The 19,831-nt window shown below is 47.2% G+C and overlaps 1 protein-coding gene across 2 annotated transcripts in view; it reads left to right on the top strand.

The window, feature by feature from the left end:
• The first annotated feature begins 17,261 nt into the window (after window positions 1-17,261).
• The window catches only part of LOC120525727 (WD repeat-containing protein 26), a 199,686-nt gene continuing 197,116 nt past the window's right edge, over window positions 17,262-19,831 (top strand). For both annotated transcript variants that reach the window (XM_039748275.1, XM_039748274.1), the window contains exons 1-2: window positions 17,262-17,981; window positions 19,115-19,214. In XM_039748275.1, coding sequence (XP_039604209.1) covers window positions 17,674-17,981; window positions 19,115-19,214 — 408 coding nt within the window. In that variant the 5' untranslated portion in view covers window positions 17,262-17,673. The remainder of the gene's footprint in view (window positions 17,982-19,114; window positions 19,215-19,831) is intronic.

Genomic DNA, 19,831 nt, shown 5'->3' with positions numbered 1-19,831 from the left:
TTTAAGGTTTGAGTCGATTTATTCCGGAATAATATTCTGTTGACTAAATAAAAATTCCTTCTATTTAAAATTTAAATAGAACTTGAACAGATACGATAGTTCATAATATCCACGCAGACTTGCATGTAAGAGCGGAGTCATCCGTTTTAACAAGCAGCGTATTGCACTGATACGAAATAGCCTGCCCATTTAATTATTTAGGAATGGATAAATAAATTAAGATTTTGTACAAATAATGTTTTTCATTTTTCTTCCTTCATGGATTCTGGCACCCCCAGCAACAGTTGCTCGCACCCCAAAGACTGTATATATGTGTATATCCATCCATTTTCTAACCCGCTGAATCCAGATACAGGGTCACGGGGGTCTGCTGGAGTCAATCCCAGCCAACACAGGGCACAAGGCAGGAACCAATCCTGGGCAGGGTGCCAACCCACCGCAGTATATATATATATATATATATATATATATATATATATATATATATATATATATATATATATGTGTGTGTGTGTGTGTGTGTGTGTGTGTGTGTGTGTGTGTGTGTGTGTGTGTGTGTGTGTGTGTGTGTGTGTGTGTGTGTGTGTATATATTGTCACGCACGCGCGAGTAGGAGGCCGCGGATTGATTCGATAGCACCTGGGAAACCATTCGCCGCCAGGGAATGGCGGGGTATTAACTTTCTCCCTCTGCTTCCTCATAGAAAGAAAGACCTTCCTGCACCATAGGCCTGGATTGACGCAGTGCGATACTTCCGCCCTTCCTCCGCCATCTTGCCCTGACGCCATCCTTCCCATCCTCCCTTGCGGTCCTTCCCGCATCCCTCCACTTCCGCTCCTCCCCAATAAAATGGCCGCGACGCCAGGAGTCGGCGCGCATTATGAACTGTTTGTTTATAATTTTGACCAGTTTTTTTTGTTGTGGTTTACAATATACGGGGCCGGAAAACCCCAACCCTTGCTACTGTCTCCTCGGTCCTTTACAAGTGGCGAGTCGGCAGGATAGAGATCCCGGAATGACGGAGGGACAGGACCTCAACACGTGCTGCAGGATGAATGACCAGCTCCAGGCGCTGCAGCGCGCAAGCCGCCACCACCGGGAGCTGGAGGCCACGAAGGCCAGGTTAGTGGAAGCCCAACGGGCGAGACCAGACCCGCCCAGGCAGCCGCCTCCTATGTTCCGATGGGCCCTTCGAGGACGCCGATGCCTACCTGGGCATGTTTGAGAGGACGCCCACCCGAACGAGTGGCAGCGGTCCAGTGGGCGTCCATCCTGGCGCCATACCTGAAGGGACCTGCGGGCCTATTATGACCTCCCTGAGGAGGAGGCCGCTAATTACGACCTCCTCAAGCCCGAAATATTGGCCCGCACGGCATTAGCCCGGCCAGCAGGCGGCGAATGGCGGAACTGGGTCTTTGACCCGAAAAGCCCGCTCGCGCCCAGGCGCTCGAAGTTCTGGGGCAAGATGGGCCGCTGGCTACGGCCAGAGAGGCCCGACGGGCGGAAAGTGGTCGAGCGGGTGGCCTGTGAAGGCCTGGTCAATGCGATGCCCAGTTCCCTCGCCCAGCAGGTCCGGGACACGCCTATCAGAACATGTCGGGCCTCCTCGACGCCCTGGAGCGCCAGTTGGCGGTCCTCCGACTTGGGGGTCAGAAAAGCCTGCTCGCGGGAACCGCAGGGACGGGCGGCCACCCGAGCCCCTCGACGCTGCAGAAGCGCCAGCCAGAGCCAGAGAGAGGCGGGTCCGCCGCGCTGTTTCAAGTGTGGCGAGACCGTCACCTGCTGCCAAACTGCCCCCATCACATCGCCCGGAGCCTATGGACTGCAGCTGGACATCATCGGAGAGGTATTGTACCCGCCGCATCCCTTGGCGAGTCCGAATCACGGGAGTGGTGTTGCTAAATGGGCACGCCGTGGTGGCTTTGTTTGATTCCGCAGCAACATTACCATTGTTGCTCGCCGCTTTGTCTTACCGCAACAGTGGTTAAAACAGCATTTGTTGGTCACCTGTGTGCATGGGGGACTAGGTCATATCGCTCCGCCACTGCTATGTCACCTGGAAGGGGAACCAATCCAAATGACGGTCGCTGTGTTACCTGACCCCCTTCCCAGTGATTTGGGACAAGACTGGTCTAAAAGAATCAGCGGTAAGCCATTCGCGCTCGGGGCCTCGTTGGATCTTGTTATGAGGGGAAAAGGCACCCCTCCCGGCCTCCACGCCGTGCACAAGGGCAGGCCCTATGGGCGCTGGTGTCTCGGGGACCTTCCGTGGCTACGGACCTTGACCCGAAGATTCCGCGGAGAAGGGACTAGCCAGGAACTCTTCCCGGCCCAGGCCCCAAGACCCTCTCGCGCCTGGACCATCAATTTCGGTCCACGCCGCCTCCTTTAAGAGGGAGCAGTGGAATGATGACTCCCGCGCTTTGCCCGAATGCGTCGTTCTGCCTAACAGCTCAACAGCGGACGGATCCACACCGCGGGAACCCTTCTTTGTCCTTGAGAATGATCTGTTGTACCGAAAGTGGCTACCCATGAGGGCGAGGTGCGGAAGTTGTTGCTAATTCAGCGTACCTTCCGGGCGGAGATATGCGAAGTTGGCACATGCTCACCTCCTAGGCCCACCTCGGGCGAAAAACACTGGAGAGGATTAAGCCCGCTTTTACTGGCCTGGGATCAATGAGGAGGTCCGCGGTTCTGTCAATCCTGTCCGAGTGCCAGACCCGCCAGATTCCTAGGAGGGACCGTGCTCCTCTAGTCCCTATTCCCTCGTGGACATCCCTTTGAAAGGATAGGGGTCGATTTGGTGGGACCCTGGAGCCCTCAACCCGTGGCCACAAGTATATCCTAGTCATGGTGGACTATGCCACCCGGTACCCAGAGGCGGTTCCCCTGCGCCCGCTAATACTAAAAGCATCGCACGGAACTGGTTAATTTGTTTTCACGTGGGCATACCCAAGGAGGTCCTCACGGACCAGGTACGCCCTTCACTTCGGATACGCTCAAGGAGGTAGCCAAATTACTGCAGATAAAGCACCTGAAAGCGTCAGTCTATCACCCGCAAACTGACGGGTTGGTGAACGATTTAATCAGACGCTTAAGCAGATGCTCCGCAAGGTAGTCAGCGCTGACGGCAGGAACTGGGACCAGCTCCTCCCGCCGTGCTTTTGCCTACCGGGAGGTACCCCAGGCCTCTACAGGCTTCTCCCCTTTGAATTACTATACGGGCGACAACCCCGGGAATCCTCGACATCCTAAAAGAAGGCTGGGAGGCCGAGGCTCTTCCCTCCTCTAACATTTTGAGTACGTGAGCAACTGCGCGACCGACTCACAAAGATCAGGCCCCTCCTAAAAGAGCACGCGTGACTCGTGCGCAAGCAGCGCAGGCCCGGTGTTACAACCGCAACTCCGTCCTCAGGGAGTTCCCCGGGGACCGAAGTTATGGTGCTCGCCCCGACCTCCCACTCGAAGCTGCTCGCCACTGGCAAGGGCCTTACGAGGTTAAGGAGAAAGGACTCGCCGACTATTTGGTGAAACAGCCCAATCGTCGACCGAAAGTGAGAGGATCTATCATGTCAACCTGTTAAAGCCCTGAGAGATAGAGAGGAGCTCCCAGCTCCGTAGGTCACTCTCCCTTTCGCAAGCACAACTGCCCTTAACCTCGCGAAGAGCTGACCCCAAGCAGCGGCAGGAGTTAGCCCAAACACTCCGAGCCATCCCGAGGTAGTGGCGAGTCACCCGGCCGGACCGCTGATTGAGCACGCATATAGTCACGGAGCCCGGGTAATCGTCCGAGAGGCCCTACCGACTCCGGAGGCAAAACGCAGAGGTCGAACTGGAGGTGAAACGTATGTTGGACATGGACATAATTGAAGAGAGCCATAGTCCCTGGTCCAGCCCTATTGTCCTCGTCTCCAAGCCAGACGGCTCCTGGAGGTTCTGTAATGACTTTAGACGACTGAATCAGATCTCCAAGTTCGATGCCTACCCCATGCCCCGCATTGACGACCTCCTTGAGCGGCTGGGTACGGCTCGATATCTGACTACCCTTGACATGACAAAAGGGTATTGGCAAATTCCTTTAACGGCATCCGCAAAGGAGAAAACGGCCTTTAGCACCCCTAGCGGGCACTGGCAGTACAAGGTCCTCCCATTTGGGCTGCACGGGCCCGGCGACCTTCCAACGCCTGGTAGATAGAGTGCTGAAGCCCCACCAGTCCTATAGCGCCCCTACCTGGATGACGTTGTCATCTATTCCGCACCTGGGAGGAGCATCTACTGCAGGTCGCAGCTGTCCTCCGAACACTGGCTAAAGCCGCCTCCGCATAAACCCCGGAAGTGTTTTTGGATTAAAGGAGGCCAAATATTTAGGCTACCTCGTGGGACAAGGACAGGTGCGCCACAGAGCTCCAAAGTTAAAGACATCTTAGAATGGCCCGTCCGAGTACCAAGAAACAGGTGCAGGCTTTCTTGGGGCTTGCGGGTTACTACCGCCGGTTTGTTCCCGTTTCTCGAAGAGCAGCACCCTTGACTGACCTGACAAAAGGGCTCCCTATACGTGGTGTGGACCGACAAAGCAGAACACGCGCTCAGTGACCTAAAGAAGGCCCTAACGCCGGCACCTGTGTTACGGACGCCCGATTTTGGGCTCCGTTTATTCTCCAGACCGACGCCGGACACAGGCCTGGGTGCCGTGCTGAGCCAAAGCGCCGATGGTGTCGAGCACCCTGTGATGTACCTTAGCCGGAAACTGATGGACCGGGAGACCCGGTACGCGGCAGTGGAGAGGGAGGCCTTGGCCATTAAGTGGGCAGTGACCCACCTCCGTTACTACCTGCTGGGTCGCGAATTCGCTCTGGTGACTGATCACGCTGCACTTCAGTGGATGTCCCTACACAAAGAGTCGAATCCGCGGGTCACCAGGTGGTTCCTGGACTTACAGCCGTATAAGTTCACTGTCACTTATCGGCGGGCACCCTTCAGGCCAATGCCGATGCCCTCTCTCGTATTCACGACCTCTCGGTTAGGTCCGCCCACCTGACGGTCCTGGGCTAAGGGGGATCGTGTCACGCACGCCAGTAGGAGGCAGCGGATTGATTCGATAGCACCTGGGAAACCATTCGCGCCAGGGAATGGTGGGGTATTAACTTTCTCCCTCTGCTTCCTCATAGAAAGAAAGACCTTCCTGCACCATAGGCCTGGATTGACCGCAGTCGCGATACTTCCGCCCTTCCTCCGCCATCTTGCCCTGACGCCATCCTTCCCATCCTCCCTTGCGGTCCTTCCCGCATTCCTCCACTTCGGCTCCTCCCCAATAAAATGGCGCGACGCCAGGAGTCGGCGCGCGATTATGAACTGTTTGTTTATAATTTTGACCAGTTTTTTTTGTTGTGGTTTACAATATACGGGGCCGGAAAACCCCAACCCTTGCTACTGTCTCCTCGGTCCTTTACAATATGTAGATATGTATGTATATATATATGTATTTGTGTGTATATATGTGTCTGTATTTATATGTATGTGTGTATATGTAGATATGTATATAAACTGCTCAAAAAAATTAAAGGAACACTTTGAAAACACATCAGATCTCAATGGGAAAAAGAAATCCTCCTGGATATCTATACTGATATAGACTGGGTAATGTGTTAGGAACGAAAGGATTCCACATCGTTTGATGGAAATGAAAATGATCAACCTACAGAGCCCTGAATTCAAAGATGCCCCAAAAATCAGAGTGAAAAAATTATGTGGCAGGCTAGTCCATTTTGCCAAAATTTAATTGCAGCAACTCAAAATTGTACGCAGCACTTTGTATGGCCCCTGTGTTCTTGTATACATGCCTGACAACATCGGTGCATGCTTCTAATGAGATGACAGATGGTGTTGTGGGGGATCTCCTCCCAGATCTGGACCAGGGCATCACTGAGCTCCTGGACAGTCTGAGGTGTAACCTGGTGGCATTGGATGGACCAAAACATAATGTCCCAGAGGTGTTCTGTTGGATTTAGGTCAGGAAAGTGTGGTGGCCAGTCAATGGTATCAATTCCTTCATCCTCCAGGAACTGCCTGCATACTCTCACCACATGAGGCCAGGAACTGTCGTGCACCAGGAGCCACTGTACCAGCATAGGGTCTGACAATGGGTCCAAGGATTTCATCCTGATACCTAATGGCAGCCAAGGTGCCTTTGTCAAGCCTGTAGCGGTCTGTGTGACCCTCCATGGATATGCCTCCCAGACAATCTTTAACCCACCACCAAACTGCTCATGCTGAATGATGTTACAGGCAGCATAATGTTCTCCATGGCTTCTCCAGACCCTTTCACTTCTGTCACGTGCTCAGGGTGAACCTGCTCTCATCTGTAAAAGCACAGGGCACCAGTGGTGCATCTGCCAATTCTGGTATTCTATGGCGAATGCCAATCGAGCTGCATGCTGCTGGGCAGTGAGCTCAGGGCCCATTAGAGGACATGGGGCCCTTGGGTCACCCTCATGAAGTCTTTCTGGTTGTTTGGTCAGAGACATTCACACCAGTGGCCTGCTGGAGGTCATTTTGTAGGGCTCTGGCAGTGCTCATCCTGGTCCTCCTTGCCCAAAGGAGCAGATACTGGTCCTGCTGATGGGTTATGGACCTTCTATGGCCCTCTCCAGCTCTCCTAGAGTAACTGCTTGTCTCCTAGAATCTCCTCCATGCCCTTGAGACTGTGCAGGGAGACACAGCAAACCTTCTGGCAATGACACGTATTGATGTGCCATCCTGGAGAAATTGGACTACCTGTGCAACCTCTGTAGGGTCCAGGTATCGCCTCATGCTACCAGTAGTGACACTGACTGTAGCCAAATGCAAAACTAGTGAAGAAACAGTCAGAAAAGATGAGGAGGGAAAAATGTCAGTGGCCTCCACCTGTTAAACCATTCCTGTTTTGGGGGTCATCTCATTGTTGCCCCTCTAGTGCATCTGTTGTTAATTTCATTAACACCACAGCAGCTGAAACTGATTAACAACTCCCTCTGCTACTTAACTGACCAGATTAATATCCCATAAGTTTCATTGACTTTATGCTATACTCTGATTAAAAAGTGTTCCTTTAATTCTTTTGAGCAGTATATATATGTATATATATGTGGATGTATGTGTACATATGTATGGATATGTATATATATATATGTTTATATGTGTGTGTGTGTGTGTGTGTATATATATATATATATTTTGTCACACACGTGTGCATGGGAAGCAGCTGAAGGGCTTAGACAATACTGCTTATACATCTGCCCCCCAGGGGTACACTGACGCTCTTTCTGAGTTCTCTGCAGGTCTTACCCGGGAAATCCCACCAGGAGCCGCCATTTCCAGGAAGGACACATCACTTCCGGCCCCAAGGATGAGGTCACTTCCGGTTCCGGCCCCAAGGATGATGTCACTTCCAGTTCCGGCCCAGAGGACGACATCATTTCCGCCCTCTGTGCTATAAAGCTCACTGCCTTTGCTTAGGCAGGCAGTTCTGTTTTGGACTCTGTTGTTGTACCAACTGTTTACAATGCCTCAAAGACTTTTGCAGCCGGGAAACCGAATTAAACGGGTGGCTGCCCCAAACCTTTCCATGCCTCTGGAATCCGCTTATTACAATATATATATATATGACAGCAACACTCATCACTCACAACAGTGATAAAACAATTACATTGACAATCATGTTACGTTATTTTCAAAATGTTTCCTTTTCTTTTTCATTACTTCTTTAACACACTACTTCTGTGCTGCGAAGCGCGGGTATTTTGCTAGTACATAAATAGAGTCAATAGATATGTAATATAATAAATAAATAATAAATAATAGATATAGATAATACAGAAATTATCAGTGTATGATAATAGTTGTTTAAGACTTGTGTAAACAATGACAGGTCAGAATGTTTCACAGCGGAAGGATATCAAGAGTATCAAAATACTTAAAGGTCAGTATGAGATTTTCAGGTTTTTTTCTACATGCACGCTATTCTTTGCAGGAAAGTGGCTTGCATGTATAAAAGTTCTGTTTTTAGAGGTGGTTGAGGCAGTGTGGAAGATTCCAGGAGGCAGCCTGGTGTTAAGGAGTCTGACAGCTTGGGGGTAAAAACTCTCCTGTAGCATGGCAGATCTGGCTTTGATGCTGCAGTATCTTCTCTTGGATGGCAGAAGTGTGAAAAATCCATGTGAGGGGTGTAAGGGGTCCAGCACAATGCTGCAGGCCTTGTGGACACTGCATTTGTAAAATATGGCCCATAGTGAAGGGAGAGGCACCCCAATAATGTTCTCTGCTGTCTTCACTATCCTTTGCAGGCACTTGTTGTTGGATATGTTGCAGTTGCCATACCAGAAAGTGATGCAGCTGGTCAGAACATTCTCAATGGTGCCTCTGTAGAACATGATAAGGATGGAAGGGGGAAGACTTGCTCACTTCAGCCACCTCAGGAAGTGTAGTCTCTGCTGGGCTTTCTTGATTAGTGATGAGGTGTTATGTGTCCACTTAAGTTCCTCAGTTATGTGCACACTGAGGAACTTGGCACTCCTAACAGTCTCCACATCTAAACCGTTGATGCTGAGTGGGATGTGGGCAGGATGTGATTTTCTGAAGTCCACGATTATCTCTTTTGTCTTGTCAACATTGAGAGATTGTTGTCTTCACACTATGCAGACAGCCGTTCCACCTCATCTCTGTATGCTATTTCATCATCCCTGCTTATCAGTCCCAGCACCGTCATATCATCCGCAAACTTGATGATGTGGTTGGTGTTGTGTGTGGCTGTGCAGTCATGAGTCAGCAAGCTGAACAGCAGTGGACTAAGCACACAGCCCTGTGCTCCAGTGCTCAGTGTAATGTTGCTGTATGTGTTGCAGCCCATCCGAACTGACTGGGGCCTCTCTGTCAAGAAGTCCAGGATCCAATTGCAGAGGGTGGTGTTCAGACCCAACCCGCTCAGTTTTACAACCAGCTTTTGAGGGATGATTGTGTTGAATGCAAAGCTAAAGTCTATGAATAGCATCCTGACAGATGTGTCTTTTTTATCCAGATGTGTCAGGGAGAGATTAAGGGCAGAGCATATGGCATCCTCAGTTGACTGTTTCAAAGGTATGCAAACTGAAGAGGGTTAAGGGAGGCAGGGAGATTAGTCTTTATGTTTAACATGACTAACCTTTTGAAGCACTTCATTATGATTGGCGTGAGTGCAACTGGTTGGTAGTCATTCAAGCACGTCACTGATAACTTCTTCGGCACTGGTATGGTGGTGGTTGACTTGAAACATGCTGGGACTGATGACTGGCTCAGAGAGCTGTTGAAGATGTCTGTGAGGACACCAGACAGTTGACTGGCACATTTTTTGAGCACACGACCAGGTATGTTGTCAGGTTCTGCAGCCTTGCGTGAATTGACTCTGGATAAAGTCCTCTTCACGTCAGTTATGGAGAGACAGAGTACCTGGTCATTGGAGGGAGGTGTTGCTTTTCTAGTAGGCACTTTGTTCTGCACCTCAAACCATGCGAAGAAGTTGTTCAGCTCATCTGGAAGGGAGGCATCACCATTGCTGCTGTGTGGGTTGGGCTTGTAGTTTGTAATTGTCTGAATGCCCTGCCACATACCATGTGTGTCTCTGGTGCTGCTGAATTGTTTGTTAATCATCTGCGCTTATGACCACTTAACTCTCCTTATAGCGCGAGACAGGTTGGCTCTGATCACCCTGAAGGTGGCCTTGTCTCCAGATCTGAAGGCTGCATTTCTGATCTTGAGCAGCTTGTGCACTTCTCTCCTCATCCAGGGCTTTTGGTTGGCTCTTGTGGTAACATCCTTGGTAACAGTAACATCCTCTATGCATTTGGAGATGTAGCCAGTCACAGAGTCTGTTTACTCCTCCAGATTGATAGAGTCACCATCCATAGCAGCCTCTCTGAAAATGTCCCAGTCTGTCAATTTGAAGCAGTCTTGGTGAGCTGAAACAGCACCAACCTGCCACACTCTGATGTTCTTGTGGGCTGGTTTAGTGCGCTTCAGCAGGGACTTGTATGCTGGAGCCATAAAAACGCTGATATGCCCTGAGTAGCTGAGGTGGGGGTGGGGTAGGGCCTTGTAGGCGTCAGTAGCGCTCATGTAAACATTGTCCAGACAGCTTCCCGGTCTACTAGCAAAGTGCACATTCTGGAAGAATTTTGGGAGAACTGACTTCAAGTTGGCATGATTGAAGTCTCCAGCAATAATGAAAAATGCCTCAGGGTGCATCGTTTGCAGTTTTGCTTTCATAGCTGGCAGGATTCAAAGCCTGAAGAATGTCGGAAGGTCAGGATCTGAACGCAGTCTTGATGACCATGATGACTGAGCTCCAGAATCTGAAGTTGGAGCTGGCAGAGACCAAGACACGGCTGGCAGCAGCGGAAGCAGTAAAGCCGGAGCCCACATGGCTATTTTCCTGATCGTGGAGTCGGACGATATTGAACCGTACTTTATGATATTCAAGAGGACTGCCTATTGCAATCAGTGGTCGAGGGCAGAATGGGCCTCCATACTGGCACCATACCTGAAGGGCACTGTGCAGCAGGCTTATCATGACCTCCCTGAAGAGGAAGCTGCCAATTACGACCTCCTGAGGGCTGAAATTCTGAATCACAATGGTGTGACCATGGGCCAGCAGGTGAGGGAATGGTGGCATTAGAAATTTGGCCCCTATCGCCCACCCAGGGCCCAGGCGTTTGAGTTTTGGGGCAAGCTGGGGCACTGGCTATGGCCAGACATAAACCAGGCGTGCCAGGTGGTGAAGTAGGTGGCCTGTGAGGGGCTTGTGAATGCCATGCCAGAATATCTCGCCCAGCAGGTCTGCCGACATCCTTACAAGGATATGAATGGCCTTCTGGAGGTCTTAGAGTGCCATCTGGCGGTGAACCAAGCCGGGGTCAGAGAGGTCTGCTCGCAGGGTCCAATAGGGATGTGTCGCTAACCCTGAGCCCACCCATCGTGCTGCAGAGGCTCCTGTCAGACCTAAAGAAAAGGTGCCCAGCCCGCTGTGCTGTTTAAAGTGCGGGGAGCTGGAACATATTCTCACCACCTGCAAGCTGAATGGCGAGCTGATGGACTGCACCTGGGTCAGAGGAGAGAGGTATTGTGCTGTTCCAAACACAGGAGTGGTATTGGTAAATGGGCACTCGGTCATGGCATTATTTAACTCTGGGAGCAATATCACCATTGTTGCTCGCTGATATGTTCTACCACGACAGTGGTTAACTCAAAAAACGAGTGTGACCTGTGTGCATGGGAAGACCAGGTAATATAGTTCCGCGAAGTGCTTTATAACCTGGAAGGGTGACCCAAAACAACTGGGTCATGGAGATTTTGTATCAACTTCCGGTGTCTCAATCATGTCTCCAAATTCGATGCATACCCCATGCTCCGTGTCAATGAACTCCTTGAGCAGTTGGGGACAGCACATTATTTGATCACTCTTAACATGACTAACTGATACTGTTAAATTCCCTTAATGGCATCCGCAAGAAAGAAAATGGCATTTAGCACCCCTAGCGGACACTGGTAGTACAAGGTTCTCCCATTTGGACTGCAAAGGGTGCCAGCGACCTTTCAGCATCTGGTAGACAGAGTGTTAAAGCCACGCCAGTCCTACTGTGCCACCTACCTCAATGACGTAGTCATCTTTTCTGGCACCACGGATGAGCATGTGCTGCAGGTGTAAGCCATTCTCCTGAAGCTAGCGAAAGCCAGGCTACGTATCAATCCCCAGAAGTGTTTTTTCAGATTGAACAAGGCCAAGTATTTAGGCTACCTGGTGGAAGGAGGGTTGGTGAAGTCACAGTGTTCAAAAATCAAAGACATCCGTGAATGGCCCTGTCTGATAACCAAGATCAAGTGCACCTTTCTTAGGACTAGCGCACTACTACCGCTGGTTTGTACCTTGTTTTTCTGAGAGCCGCCCTCTTGACAAATCTGACAAAGAAAAGGGCCCCTTTTCATGTGGTGTGGGATGAACTGATGGAACGGGCATTCAGTGACTTAAAGATGGCCCTCACAACGGCACCTGTTTTGAGAACTCCTGACTTTTGTCTTCCTTTCCTTCTCCAGACTGATGCTTCGGACACAGGTCTAGGCACCTGAGCCAAAGCATTGATGGTGTTGAGCACCCCGTGATCTACCTGAGCCGGAAACTGTTGGACCAGGAGACAAGGTATGCAGAGGAGGAACGGGAGGCTCCGGCGATAAAGTGGGCGGTAACTCACCTGCGGTACTACCTGTTGGGTCATGAGTTCACCCTAGTGACAGACCATGCTGCCCTCCAGTGGATGGTTGTTCATAAGGAATCAAACCCTCGAGTCACCAGGTGGTTTTTGGACCTGCAGCTGTATAAGTTCACCATCACTTATCGTAAGGGTAACCTCCAGGCTAACGATGGGACTGGGCTGAGGGGGGGTCATGTCACACACGAGCACATAGGGAGCGGCTTAAGGACCCAACGAGCACCACGAAATCTCGTGTCAATTACTAACCTCCGGGTACTAACCTCTCTCTTTTTGTTCCCTCAGGAAAAACAAAGCAACACCGCCATGAAGTCACCTGGACTCAATAAATAGAAGACACTTCCAGGTTCCCTCCTTCCCTCTGGTCTCCACCTGATGACGTCACTACCACCCATCTACCACCATGGGTCCTTCCCAGCATTCTGTGTCCACTTCTCTTCCCACCCCATAAATTGTCCACCTGTCATTTGTTTCACTGTTTGTATTTGATGTACAAACTGACCAATTGCAAAAGAGTTTCTACAGTATATGGGGATGGAAACCCCAAACCTTTATTTTCTCTTTGTGCTTTCTTTACACCATATATCCATTCAAGAACTCTCTCTTCTAAACTTGACTTCTTAATGTTTCTGTTAATCCACTCTCCTCTGGAATAATTACAGTTGTACTGTTGTAAATTTGGAACTGTTTGCATTCTCATTTTTTCTTTCTACTCTATTTTGAATTTAGGTTTACATTAGTAATTAATTTTGTACCTCTTTCTGACAACTGGGATTGGCTCCACATCTTCCGTCAATAGTCAAAGAATGAGGAGCAAATAATAATACAAACAGTCAGCAAGGGTAGGTGCAAATGAGCAAGTGCTTTTATTTAAACAATGTCCAAAAGTGCAGTGCTTCAATGAATAAATCTCTCTATTATAAAAACAAATCTTGAAAGGCTTGGAAGGGGACGATACGTGATCTTCTCGGAAGACAATTTGACGTCCCGTGGGAGACACTTTAATGTCATGCGAGACAAGGCAGTGAGACCAAAGGACAGCTGCTGTACAGGCTTTAAAATGATCAATGCGCAGCACGACAAGCAGAACACACAGCTCGGCAGCAGTAGCAGAAAGACAGCAGATGATCCGACCGCATCTCCTCAGCGTGCATTCAGCCCCCCGCCCTTGACAACATGAGCGGCACAGACACAAAGTGGCTGGAGCGTAGTGAGCCCTTTGGGATGGGAGATTGAGGGTAAGCAAAGTGAGCAGGGGGCAAAGCCCTCTAGTAATCCATAAAACCCATAATAAATATTCCTCTATCCATCCATTTCCTAACCCGCTGAATCCGAATACAGGGTCACGGGGGTCTGCTGGAGCCAATCCCAGCCAACAAGGCAGGAACCAATCCAGGGCAGGGTGCCAACCCACCGCAGGACACACACAAACACACACTAGGGCCAATTTAGAATCACCAATCCACCTAACATGCATGTCTTTGGATTGTGGGAGGAAACCGGAGCACCCGGAGGAAACCCACGCAGACAACATGCAAACTCCACGCAGGGAGGACCCGGGAAGCGAACCCGGGTCGCCTAACTGCGAGGCAGCAGCGCTACCACTGCACCACCATGCCGCCCTAAATATTCCTTCAACGTGATATTAAAATATAAGGCAGAATCCTTCCTTTAAAACCAATCAAGCCACGGTGCTTCTTTATAAAAATCAATGTCTCCTGTGCTTATCCCAGAAGGGACCTGCAGCAAAAGAAGATGTTCACCTGACATGCACAGTTACCCTTCAAATCCTCCTTGGGTTCCCACCTGCCGTTCTTCAGTGTCTGTGGGGCGCCACAGCAAACAGTGCTCCTTTCTACTGCACACCGCCCCTTGGCCTTCAGTGGGAGCACACTCGGTACAATTGGTCCCTCGGAGTACTCAGCGGCAGTGACCCCTCTGCCCCTCATTCAGCACCAGCCACACGCTCCTTTTCTGGGGCTCACTTTCCCGAGTGGCTGCCTACTCTCCTGCAGCACCTATTCCACCACGATTCTGCCATCTTCCTCTTTCCTTGAACCTAGTGTTCTTTTTCTTTCGTCTCTCTCCATTATCTCTCTCGATTTCAACATGCAGGTGCCCTTTATAGCAGTGATTGGGTGCAGGTGCTACAATAACCTACTACAAAGTGTGATAATCTCCCTGCATTTGCAAGTGAATGTGTGATCAGCCAAGCACCTCAAACAACCTCGGAACAGTGCATGCACATTCCCATGTTCATTTGCACCCACCTGGATCCTGCATGACCTGGACCTCTAATTGTGCAGTGCCACAAACATCCCTGATCACACTCTTGTTCATTTAAACTGTATTGTATGTGCTATTGCTTGCTTTTATAAATTGCCCTGAGTACAGAGGTGGTTTATTGTGGAAAGGCTTTTTGGGAAACTACGCCTTAAAACAAAAAACTCCTTTATCAAATACACAGATTCTTTTTAATGTAGACCAACAGTATGATGTTTAGTTTTCTGCCATTACTTTACTTTGCCAAATCTAAACACTTACCATCATTTGGGAATATACAGATCACAGTTCAAGTGCAATTGCACCCAGCAATACAGTTCTCTACCTTACTGTCAGCAGTTTGTTTCAGACTTCAACCAGGCATGACTATCACTGTAATCTTCCTAATGAAAGTGTTTGCTCTCCCTCACCCTAATGGACCTAGCTAAGAAAAGAACTTGATTCTCAGCTTACGATGGTTAAACTAGAGCAAATGTACAGGTAGGGGAGCATGCATCGAGTTTTATTCTTTAATCAATATTCAAATAGTGCCATAAACAAAAGCAAAATAAAGTGTGAACATCATACAATCCGGTACTGCTAGAAGTTTAGTCTTTCCTGGTTGGTGACTGTTCTCATGTATAGGGTATCCAAACCTGTCCAACTCTCTATGTTGCTGCTTCAGCCCTAATCAAGAATGTACAGTGAAATAAGTGTTAAAATGAATTGGAAAAAAAATCAAAGGTACAATAATAATTTGATTTGATATACAGTACTTTATTCATAGTATACCAAAAATTGAAATCAATAATTACCATGTTGTATTTATATCGCTCTTTTTTAATTTGTGGGTTTGTAAAATGAATGAATAATCTAAAAATCATTATACTATGAATCTAAATGTCACCTTTGACTGAATTTAGTGTATATGCTAAATGATTAAAAAGCTTTATAGACAACCTTGGTGATGTCAGTTAGATTGTGTTGTCTGTCAAGAGTTTAGATGCTGAAATTCCCTTGAATTATGGGCTGTCCATAACCGAAGAACTTGTAAGGAGACAACTGTGGAAGCAACACACAAAAAAGCTGCGGGACCAGATGGAGTCTGTCCTCGAGTTCTTAAGGCCTGTACTGATCAACTTGGTGGAGTCCTTGGCTTCAGAAAGTGCCACTACTATGAAAAACATTTCGCATTGCTCCTGTTCCATAGAAGACAGGTCTTCACGTAAAGACTACAGACAATTGGCACTTACATCTCACATCATGAAGACCTATGATTGACTGTTCTTGCATTGTATGAGGCCTCTTGTGGTAGATCACCTGGACCCACTGCAGCATGCCTATTGGACAAAGATTGGAGTGAGGGATGCAATTTTCTTTCTGCTTTTCTTTCTATTCTGAAGTGGACAAAGTTGGCAGCACTGCGAGGATTACAGTATGTGTTTTGATTTCTCCTGTCCCTACAGTACCATCCAGCCATCCCTATTACGGGGAAAGCTCCAGAATTCTCAGGAGAATGAGGTTATGGTGTCCTGGATAATAAAATTTTTGTCAGGCAGATCACAGTTTGTGAGACTCAAGGACTGCACTATCTATCTATCTATCTATCTATCTATCTATCTATCTATCTATCTATCTATCTATCTATCTATCTATCTATCTATCTATCTATACAATCAATATGAGCTTACATAACATAGATACTTAATTAATAGTCAATAACCAGTTCTTTGGTTTTGCTGATATTTAGATGCAGACAATTCTCTTTGTACCAAGAAAGAAACTTCTTCAACTGCCTCCTATACTCTGTCTCATCCCCTTTATCAATACACCCCATAAATGCAGAATCATCTGAGAATTTCTGCAAGTGACATGACCTTCTGTTACGTGTATAGTCTGAAGTGTGCAGAGTAAAGAGAAAAGGAGACAGGACTGTTCCTTGTGGGGCTCCAGGGTGTTTTCACATCTGTATCAGAAACACAGTCCTCGAGACTTTATGATTTAACAACAACATTTATTTATACAGAACATTTTCATACAAATGATGTAGCTCAAAGTACTTTCCAAGATAAAGAAAGAAAAGTTTATAAAAAAATAAAAATATAAAATTAAGATTAAGCAATATTAAATAACAAAGAGTAAAGTAAGGTCCGATGGCCAGGAGGACAGAAAAAAACAAAAAAAAAATATATTCTTGTTGCAGAAACTTCGGGAACAACTAGCTGACAAAAAGAAAGAACTGACTGTTCATAGATGATAATATTGCAATGAATGTGATGGGTGATCAAATAGTAAACAGTGAAATTAGGGAAGGTTTCAATATGAAACGGATATGGGAGAAAGGTGATTGAGAGAAGACAACAGTGGGCTGGAAAAAATATCAGAAATGGGGTTGCCAGTAAAGAAGCAGAGGGAGAGTAAAAACCAGATAGGAGGATGTGGCAGTGAAAGATATGCAGAAGATTGGCTGTAATAAGGAGATATACCTCCAAAACAGCGAACTCGGATAAGGAAAAAAACAGAGGGAATAAAAGAAGAAGATATTAAAAAATGTTTTACAGTAGTTTATGTTCTATCTGTTCGCATCAAATGGCTGAAAACCGACTGAAAATTGTTAAAAACACTTTCACTCTGTATTATCGATATGTAAATAATGTTTACATGAGCTGCCTGTAAATTATGTAACTCTGCCCCCGGAAACAGGGTAGTATAGGAATTTCCGGTGACGTCACCTTGTCTGGACTCCATTAGGGGCTGCAGTTGATAGAAGAGAAACAACAAGATAGAAGGAGATAGGAGTGAGACAGGGTGTCTTCAGCCGGGTTGCGAGCGCCGAGTCCCGGGAGTTGACATTAGATTTTTCACCCCCGGGCCTCACCGGCTTCTAACCACGGCCGCTCTCGGCGAGGAAACTCTGGCCTCCGCTTCCTCCTCCTCCGACTCGGACACCGGCGGAGCGTCGCCGCCCCCGCGGAAGAAACACCGAGCCTCGGCGGCGGAGGGAGCAGGAGAGCCCGGGGCTTCTACAGGCACAGCGGGCCTCTCTGCGGTTGTGTTGGGACTTGCGGCTTCTTCGCATCCTCCGGCTACGTCTGCCTTTCACATCAACAGAAATCTTGTCAATAATAGCAGTAACAACATGCAAGCCAACGGGGCAGGACAGGGACAGAACCAGGAGGTTTCCTGCCTCTCTGCTGCTCAGAATGGGGAGTCGTCCTCCGCCTTGGAGGCTCATTCTAACGGGCTGATGTCTAGTAATAACGGGAATATTGTCAGTAGTAATAACGGGGCTCTGACTGGGGTTCCTCTTGGTCCCCCTGCCTCCACTGCCGCCGCGGCTTCAGGCACTGAGCTGGGGGCCACGATGAAGAAAAAGAAAAGACTTTCTCAGTCTGAGGAAGATGTCATTAGACTGATAGGGCAGCATCTTCATGGTTTAGGGCTTAAGTAAGTATCTTTATTTTTATTACTTGTGAAATCACTCAAAATGTAAGAAAATACGACTGTAAGTCGAACGCCATTGCTCCATCTTGGACAATGCGGTGCTTATTTGCATCGGGCTGGCAGTAAAAACCCAAACAGAAAAGTCTGCACAACAAATCGTGGTTAGCCTCTAGTAAACTGTTTTCTTTAATCTGTGACTAGTATAGATAGTTACGACATCATGGACAATAACGGGTCCTATCTTAACATTGTAGTATTTCAGTTTATTACGATTTTCTAAAGCTGTCACATCGTTTACAAAAGTATGATTGACATTAGGCGCTTATTTGTGAAGCTGTAGCAGAAGCTGGGGGGAATATTTCAAATGGCTTGTAATATCAGGTTACCAGGCTGCATCTATTTAGCATTTTTTAACTAATTGCTGTTACAGTAATTTCTAGAGAGTAGTGCGTTTTTGGCCTAGTATACATCAAGCAATTGCAGCATTTTCACCCATTAGACAGAAACGTATGGCATGAAAAGTACTTAATGTTGCACCTAGCGCGTCCGGACAGTTCAGGTGTAAATTTATTTATGCTTAAAGTAAGAAAGAACTCGCCATTTCTTGTTGGAGCCAGTATTAGTCTGTAAAAGCTGGCATTCAAACAGGTAAAAGCAAGCAAATAAACTGAACTATGTGGCGTTTGTTTTTTGGAAGTGGTTAAATGTATTTTTACTACCTAGTTATATTAACATATGCTTTGTCATTTGGAATGTCTGTACTTAATTTTTTTCCATTCAATTTGCCAAGAATGTTGATGTACATTGAAAGGTTAAATTGCTTTTACAGTATGGGCAAAATGTTGGTTACCTGATGCATCTAGAATGTTATACTTTAAATAATTTTACTTGTTATATCCTATGATACAGAAAGGAGATGTGGCATGCATTAGGAGCGTTTCAACAGAGAAATGCCTCATCTATAATTTTTTTCTTCTTCATATTGGCACTTTAAAGGCATAGGATGGTGTGTGTTTGTGTTTTTGTGTGTGCGAGGTGGTTTTTTTTTTTTTTTTTTTGGGCTGTGGAAAGTGGGTCAAGGGGAAAGAGTTCAGATCATTTTCTTTTGATTTATAAAAAATAATTGTTTTTCACAGCCAAACAGTTGATCTGTTAATGCAAGAGTCGGGATGTCGTTTGGAGCACCCTGCTGCCACAAAATTCCGCAACCACGTCATGGAGGGGGAGTGGGACAAGGTGATATATGTTTTGGGATTGATTTGTAATGACTGGCTTATATTAGGTGTGTTTAGGACTAACCATAAAAATGACCTTGGTGTATACAATTGAAAGTTATATTCTGATTATATGCTAAACAGACTGCAAATGTTTGTAAGAACTATATGGGGGGGGGAGGGTAGGCTAGAAGATAATGGAAAAAATGGGTGTTACTGGATTATTTGGGGGTCATTTGACATTGTGTATTTACAGTATTGTCTAATTGGAAAAGGAACTTTTGTGTCACTCTCAACATAGCTCTGGTGCTTTTTTTTTTTCTTCCCCAATATATATAAACTCCTACGTTGTCATTTTCCTCCACAGTCCACTTGATCAAATTTTCATGATACAGTAACAGTGATGATAGATTCCATATATCCAGTTTTTGTCAATTTAAATTATGTATTTATATAAATTGATATTCATGAAAACTCTTTGAAAAATGGGTGAGTGAATCATTTCACCTTGACAAGTTAATATCTGTGTATCAAAAGATAACAGTAAAGTTAAATATATTATCATTATGCATAATTCATACATTCATTTTAATACTTGCTTTTTTCTCATTTCAGAGAGAAAATGTTCTAAAATGTTAA

The sequence above is a fragment of the Polypterus senegalus genome, chromosome 3, assembly GCF_016835505.1.
Source record: "Polypterus senegalus isolate Bchr_013 chromosome 3, ASM1683550v1, whole genome shotgun sequence".
Taxonomy (NCBI): Eukaryota; Metazoa; Chordata; class Cladistia; order Polypteriformes; family Polypteridae; genus Polypterus; species Polypterus senegalus.
The sequence above is the reverse complement of the archived record's forward strand: the minus strand, read 5'-3'. Positions and strand labels throughout refer to the sequence as shown.